Source organism: Alligator sinensis, unplaced genomic scaffold (assembly GCF_000455745.1).
Source record: "Alligator sinensis unplaced genomic scaffold, ASM45574v1 scaffold223_1, whole genome shotgun sequence".
Lineage (NCBI taxonomy): Eukaryota > Metazoa > Chordata > Crocodylia > Alligatoridae > Alligator > Alligator sinensis.
The window spans coordinates 1,045,551-1,053,707 of record NW_005841936.1 but is presented as its reverse complement, the minus strand read 5'-3'; the positions used below and the strand labels follow the sequence as shown (position 1 = coordinate 1,053,707).

At 43.9% G+C, this 8,157-nt stretch overlaps 1 protein-coding gene across 1 annotated transcript in view; it reads right to left on the bottom strand.

The window, feature by feature from the left end:
• The window catches only part of LIX1 (limb and CNS expressed 1), a 71,755-nt gene extending 63,968 nt beyond the window's left edge, over window positions 1-7,787 (bottom strand). Inside the window, exon 1 of the mRNA XM_006019695.2 lies at window positions 7,706-7,787. Coding sequence (XP_006019757.1) covers window positions 7,706-7,787 — 82 coding nt within the window. The remainder of the gene's footprint in view (window positions 1-7,705) is intronic.
• Window positions 7,788-8,157: the final 370 nt, after the last annotated feature.

The window sequence follows — 8,157 nt, the reverse complement described above, 5'->3', positions numbered from 1 at the left end:
AGAGAGTAGTAATCAATGGCTTGATGTCTAGTTGGCAGCCAGTATCAAGTGGAGTGCCCCAGGGGTTGGCCCTGGGGCCAGTTTTGTTTAGTGTCTTCATCAGTGACCTGGAAGATGGCATAGAGTACACCCTCAGCAAGTTTGCACATGACACCAAACTGGGGGGAGTAGTAGATATGCTGGAGGGTAGGGCTAGGATTGAGAGTGACCTAGACAAATTGGAGGATTGGGCCAAAAGGAATCTCATGAGGTTCAACGAGGATAACTGCAAAGTCCTGCACTTGGGACAGAAGAATCCCATGCACCAGTACAGACTGGGGGCTGACTGGCTGGGCAGCAGCTCTGCAGAAAAGGACCTGGTGGTTACAGTGGACAATAAGCTGAATATGAGCCAGCAGTGTGCCCTTGTTGCCAAGAAGGCTAACAGCATCCTGGGCTACATTGTTAGGTCTGTTGCCAGTAGGTCAAGGTGCTTACTCCCCTCTATTCAGCAGTGGTGAGGCCACATCTGTAGTATTGTGTTCAGTTTTGGGCCCCCCACTACAGAAAGGATATGGACAAATTGGAGAGAGTCCAGAGGAGGGCAACAAAAATGGTGAGAGGGCTGGGGGACATGACTTATCAGGAAAGACTGAGGGAACTGGGGTTATTTAGTCTAGAGAGGAGAAGACTGACGGGGGATTTAATAGCAGCCTTCAACTACCTGAAGGGGAGTCCGAAAGAGGATGGAGCTAGACTGTTCTCAGTGGTGGCTGATGGCAGAACGAGGAGCAATTGTCTCAAGTTGCAGCAAGGGAAGTTTAGGTTAGATATTAGGAAGAATTTTCTCACTAGGAGAGTACTAAAATATTGGAATAAGTTACCCAGAGAAGTGGTGGAAGCTCCATCTTTGAAGGTTTTCAAAACCTGGCTACACAAAGCTTTGGCTGGGATGATCTAGTTGGGGATGGTCCTGCTTTGATCAGGGGGTTAGACTAAATGACCTCCTGAGGTCCCTTCCAACCCTAACTTTCGATGATTATATGATTCTATGGTGATTATTGATACCGTAAACTCAGAATTTTATTTATTGTGCACCTTTAAATGGTCTCTCAGTAAGGAACCCATCTGGGTTAAAATCCGTGGGGAACACAGCACAGCGGATACTATGGTGGGTGTCTACTACAGACCCCACTACCCAGGATCAAGACCTTGACCATGAGTTCACCAGGGAATTGGCTGAGGCTGTGCGCTCCCAGTGTATGGTTGTCATGGGAGACTTCAACCATCCAGACATCTCATGGAAGGAGTGCTCGGCCAAATCCAAGTGGTCGCAAAGCTTTCTCTCATGCATGGATGACCTCTATCTGACGCAGGAGGTCTACGGGCCAACAAGACGTAAAGCGCTGCTCGACCTGGTACTGGCAACCGGGGATGACCTAATCAGTGACCTAATGATTGAAGGGAAGCTGGGTGACAGTGACCACGAGCTGATCACCTTCACCATCTGCTGTAAAGCTGGCAAGTCAGTCAGCAATACAGAAGTCCTCAACTTCAGGAAAGCTGACTTTGATAAGCTAAGGAGGCTAGTCAGTGAGGCCCTAAAGAGCCACAACCTAAAGGGGAGGGGAGTTCAGGACGAGTGGTTGCTCCTCAAGGGAGTGATCCTGGATGCGCAAGCAAAGTCTATCCCGTCTCAGAGAAAAGGCAGCAAAAGGGCACAGCAGTTCCCTTCGCTCTCCAGGGAGCTAGTGGACCTCTTGTATCTTAAAAGAAAGACCTACAAAGGATGGAGGACTGGATCCACCACCAAGAAGGAATACTCTGCACTGGTCCGGGTCTGCAGAGAGCACACCAGGGAAGCCAAGGCTGTGATGGAACTCCAGCTAGCTACAAATATCAAGGACAATAAAAAGTCCTTTTTTAAATATGTGGGGAGCCAAAGGAAAAACAAGGGCAACATTGGACCCCTGCTAAATCAGATGGGACAACTGACAACCGATGGAAAAAGCAAACTTGCTAAATGGGTACTTCACATCAGTTTTTCACCAGTCCCATGGGATGCCCCTGCCCACTGCAGGACAGGAAGGCCTGGGTAAGGGAGATTCCTTGCCCTTCATCAAAGCTGACCTCATAAAGGAACACCTTGAGAGGCTGGATACCTTCAAGTCAGCTGGCCCTGATGATTTACACCCAAGAGTACTCAAGGAGCTGGCTAGCATCATAGTTCAGCCCCTGGCATGGATCTTTGAGAACTCCTGGTGGTCTGGTGCAGTGCCTGAAGACTGGAAGAAGACCAATGTGGTGCCTATCTTCAAAAAAGGGAGGAAAGTGGATCCAGCAAACTACAGGCCCATCAGCCTGACCTCTATCCTGGGGAAGGTCTTGGAAAAGATTATCAAAGAAGCCATCCTTAACAGACTAGCAATGGGTCTGGTATCCCACGATCACCTCTTGGCAAAACTGGCTAACTGCGGCCTTGACTTCACGATCCATTGGCTGGGGAATTGGCTCTGCAGTAGGACCCAGAGACTGGTGGTTGATGGAAGTCAATTGTCATGGTGCTCCGTGACCAGTGGGGTCCCTCAAGGCCCTGTCTTAGGGCCTATACTTTTTAAGATCTTCATCAATGATGTAGACATTGGTGTCAGAAGCGGGCTGGCCAAGTTCGCTGATGACACCAAACTCTGGGGAAAAGTATCCACACCTGAGGACAGGAGGGTGATCCAGGCAGATCTTGACAGGCTCATGAAATGGGCGGATGAGAACCTGATGGTGTTTAACACCAAAAAATGCTAGGTTCTCTACCTTGGGAGGAAAAACCCATGGCATGCTTATAGGCTCGGCAGTGCTACACTGGTTAGCACTACAGATGAAAGGGACTGGGGAGGGGGGGTCATGATGAACCACAAGATGAACGTGAGCCTTCAGTGTGATGCTGCAGCTAGTAAGGCGAGCAAAACGCTGGCTTGCATTCATAGGTGCATCTGAAGCAAATCCAGGGACATCATTCTCCCGTTGTACTTGTCATTGGTGAGGCTGCAGCTGGAGTACTGCGTCCAGTTTTGGGCCCCACAATTCAAAAAGGATGTGGAGAAGCTTGAGTGGGTACAGAGGAGAGCCACGCGTATGATCAGAGGTCAGGAAAACAGACCTTATGATGAGAGGCTGAGAGCCATGGGGCTCTTCAGCCTGGAAAAGCACAGGCTCAGGGGTGATCTGGTGGCCACCTATAAGTTTATTAGGGGTGTTCACCAGGATCTGGGGGAACGACTGTTCACCAGAGCGCTCCAAGGGATGACAAGATTGGATGGTCATAAACTGCTCCACGATCGATTCAGGCTGGACATAAGGAAGAACTTCTTTACTGTCCGAGCCCCCAAGGTCTGGAATAGACTGCTGCTGGAGGTGGTTCAAGCACCCACTTTGAATGCCTTCAAGACACACTTGGATGTTTATCTTGCTGGGATCCTATGATCCTTGCCGACTTCCTGCCCCTGGGGCAGGGGGCTGGACTCGATCCTGTGGGGTCCCTTCCAGCCCAAATGTCTATGAAATCTATGAAATATTACGTGTTTCTGAAACAGAGCTATTTTGCCTTGTATAATACTTTCTAATGCTATCTGTAGTTTGTCTACCTGGGGACATTTTGCACTTCTATTTATCAAAGTTCAGGGGTAGTGGGGTCCACAGCTTATTACTAAAATTGTAAGCTATGGCACAAGGATGGTATTTTAGTTCTGTGTTTGAACCCAGCATAAGGGGGCCCTGGTCCACTTCTGGGGCTCCTAGGAACTACTGCACTACAAATTAAATAGTAATAATAATGAGAATTATTCCAGGGCACAATTACTTATTTTTACATACAGTTTTTCAAACAGTAAGAGGCTTCCTTATGTCCCAAAATGAACTGAGATCCAGTGAGAGAAATCCCTCCTTACATTTTATCAGAAAAAAATGTTGAGCATGGAAGCACATTTGACTGTCAAATGACATTCCCTGACATCTGCCAGAAATATGTATGTATGGCTGTTTTGTCATTTAAGTTTGCTATTACTAATGAAGCGTGTTGGGAATATCTTAGTGAAGGGCAACGAATGGGAAAAGGTTGCACCACTTATTTGCCTTAGAGCAGAGATGTTAAACTCCCAGCCTCTGGGTCAGATTCACACTGCAGGGCTCCTTGTAAGCTGGATCAGGACCTACTTCCAGTGGTGGGAAGAACAGTAATAATGATGGGGCTAGAAGTGGCAGGGAGCCATAGGGGTTAATGCTTTCCCCTCCACTGCCAGCATGCATCACCCGCAGGTCTCTGCACACTGGGATTTGTTGGTGGTCCCTATCCCTGCTTGTTCTGTCCCCAAATTCCCAGCTTCTTCAGGAGACCTATAAGCTGTACCTTAGACACCCCTGCCCTAGAGCCCCTGCCAGTGATTCCAGATAGCCCAGATTATACTGGGTATTTTATAAAATACTCTCATTCCTCATTTGTCTCATATGCATGTTATGCATGTTATAATCATAGAAAATCAGGGTTGGAAGGGCCCTCAGGAGGTCATTTAGTCCAACCTCTTGCAATATCCCTAACTAGATCATCCCAGCCAAGGCTTTGTCTAGCCTGGTCTTAAAAACCTTCAAGGATGGAGAGTCTACAACCTTTCTGGGTAACCCGTTCCTGTGCTTTACTACCCTCTTTGTGAGAGAGTTTTTCCTTATGTCTAACCTAAACTTCCCTTGTAGTCTTCTCTTTTCCAGACTAAATAATTTCCTTCAGTCTCTCCTCACAAGTCACTTGCCCCAGCCCCCTAACCACTTTCATTGCCATACATAAAGCTATATTACAACCCCCCCCAAAAAAACTTTAGTGAAGATGGAAAGTCAAGTACTCAAAAAGTTAATAAATACCAGAAAATTCTGTGCAACCTTAATTCAACTCCCATCCACATGGTAGTCTAATTGCATGGTTTTTTCCCCCACAGGACCCCTGCCTCATTTAGTGCACAGGGTAGACCTATGCTGGGGATGAATTAGGCTTGTATAATAAATTAGATTTGTTTATAGATGTTCTGCCTCATTTGTAGCAGACACTGAAAATGTATAATAAATGAGGCAAGAGATTGCAAGAAGAGATAAGAGGACCTTGTAGTTGTATTAGTTCAATGCTTGCTTTCCATCTTGTCTTAGTGCCCCTTCTGTTTGGATTCCTTGCTGCCATTTCTTTGCCCAACTAGTTATTCATTTGATCCTAACTCTTCTGCTTTCAGTTCCTTCCCTTCATCCCACTGCTTCTAAGATCCCATGTTCTCTCCCATCTTTTGTTTCTGAGATCCAGCCCCCATTTCCCTCCTTGTCTTCCATCTCAGTCTCCTTGCCCAACCTATCCCATTGGCTTCCAAAAGGCTACTGCCTTTTTCTATAGACAGAATCATAACCAGGGTTAGTTTGACAAAGCTGTAACTGAACAGAGCATCTTCTAAGAGGAAGTGTCAGGCTATCTTACTAGTAGGTAGTGCTACTTGCCTCAAGTATAATATTCTGGTTACATTCAGCAGCATTTTTTTTTAAAAAGCAAGCCTGATGAATTCAAACCATCTTTTGCAACTGATATTAAAGTATCACAGCATTAAGGAATAGAGATGTTTTCACTCGCATCAAATGTAAATCTTAAAGACCACGTACTGTTCCCAGTTTAAGAGTTGGTAACCTATCAGAAGTTATTTTGGTCCTAATTTCCCACTGGCTTCATTGGAGGCAGGCTTAAGCAGTCATCCAGACCTAGAATAAGGATCTGTATTACCTTATGGTTTTAGTGGGGGTTGGCAGCACTTGGTTTACAGCAGAAGTATGTTCAAGATGGACAACTTCTGCATAAAGAGTTCTTTAGGATAGTTTTTTCTTTTCTGCAGTCTCAATGAAAATGACATTCTAAACCCTCTTTAATTTGGGCATCTGCTTTTGCTGTTTTATTTAACCATCTCTCCTACTCCCTAGGTCTGTGGGTGGTCACTGTATTGTTGCCTGGGCTGTTGGGACATGCACTTTCAATCAAAATCATGTCAGTTGATCTGCAGGAACTGGTTACCAATGGATACTCAGAAAGAAGTATGCTTTTCCCCTCATTGAAATCAGATTCTTTGGTGCTGTAATGTGTCTACTCTTGCAAGCTTTTAGGGCATGGTCCCTGGACTGCAGCACTGCACATTTGTATCACAGCAGCGCAAAGTTGTCCTGCTGGGTGGCCTGAGAAACAGATGTCTAACTCTTATTTTAAGGCCAGATTCCAATACCTTCATTATTTTGCATAGCAGCTTACTACATTAGTGCTCCTATTGATATCAATGGGAATATTTATGCAGTCAGATATTTTTCAGTGAGTGTCAGAGTATTGGAATCTGGCCATTAGGAGGGTTTAATATAATGAATACATGCATTTCCTTCAATTCCTATAACAGCAGTGTACTTAAAGTAATTTCTCCCATACCAAGTTTGAAAGAAACAGTTGATAGCCTAAGATTGATTTTATTAACTCTAATGTAGCTGTTGACAAATGAATAAAGCAGGGATTAAATAAATGCCTTCCACACTGCGCCTGAGGGTGCAAAGTAGACTACAATTAGATTTATATGTGAAGAAAAATGTTCCCAGAGCCCAAAGCTATGTCTGCCCTATCTTTGAACATCACAGAAGTGAGCAATTTAGTCTAAAATTACACCTGGCAAGCACCATAATTTAACAATCAGAAAGTAAAAAGTATAAACTGAAAACTGTCTTTAGGGACACAGAAACTAATTGATCCCATTTACAAGGGCAGAAGCTGAAAAATAAAAGGATTTAAGTATGGTTTCACTGATTTTGCCAATTGATATGTTGCTTCTCAACTCTTTATTTCTTCAGGCACTGGCATATGAAACCTCAATAAGAAACTGTATGTGAAAAACTTGTATACCTTTATTCACTCCAAGACCCAGTGATGGTCATTCCATAATGAAGGAATAAGCCTTTTTTTTAACTGTTCCAGCTTTTTTAAAAGGTGAATAGGGCCTGTTTATTATGCAGCAGTTAATCATATCAGTTTAAGAAACAAAGTTACAGAAGCAGTTTAATATCATTTCTAAAATTACAGAGCTTTTATATAACAGTTATGTACCACGATTCAAAAGAAAACTAGTAAGGCTGTCAAAAATGATTTAGCTATCGGATAAAAGGGGAGTTTATTTTGTTCAAACGTCTTAGGGAGGAAAGTCACATCCTGTTTATATGCAGATCAAGTTATGTTTAAATAACTGCTGTGCTGCTATTGCCTCTATCTAAACAGAAGTGCTCAGGTTTTAATATTCAGCATTTGGAAAATTTCACAGGAAACATTAACCATATAGAATAAATACCTGATTGAACATGACAAACTAATTAGCTGAGGAAGAACATTTCTGGTGTAGAACTACATTTTCTGTTATTGCCAAAAAATAAAGATCTGAAAACAGTTTGGTCCTAAAACTTCGCTCTAATTTAATCAAATTATCAGTTAAAAAAAAAAAAGCTTGAAAAATCCATTAGCTCTTTAGCATATAAACTTAAGTCAAACGAAAAAAAATGCAGAAAATAGAAGAGGCAGAGTTAAACTAAAGATGTGCCACAGTACTACTCCTCAGTGTCTTACCTGTAACAAACTTAGCAACTTGTGCAGTGCTGTTGTTTGAGAAGTCAAGAAATTCTCTTTGATACTTACAGTCTTTAAATACGAGGGCAGGGTCTCTATGAGGCAGTACTTGGGCAATTATATTTTGCAGAGATTCCAAGGTTCTGTCCATCTTGGTTCTGCTTTTCCAGAGTGCACCCAAAAAGTGTCCTCATGCCTGAATTATTCCAGTCCTGTGCTGAATGTGTGCAGTACATTGATGAACTGGACTTCTAAAGGATCTCTTAACATCTGCCACTCAGACATTTCCCAGAATTGAAAGAACCTTCAGGGGGTCCTCCTCCCCGGATCGCTTATCTTTGTTGTATGCTGAGCTAATTAGTTGTAAAGGCAGGCTGACAGGCTCATTCCTACTGCTTCCTTCTGTTAAACACACCCACCTACAGGCTAGCTAGAGAAGTTAATCATGTGAAAGACATTCCTCTTTTCATCTAGATATTGACTGAATGTGTTGGAGCAGACAGCTTTGATGTCCACCAGAT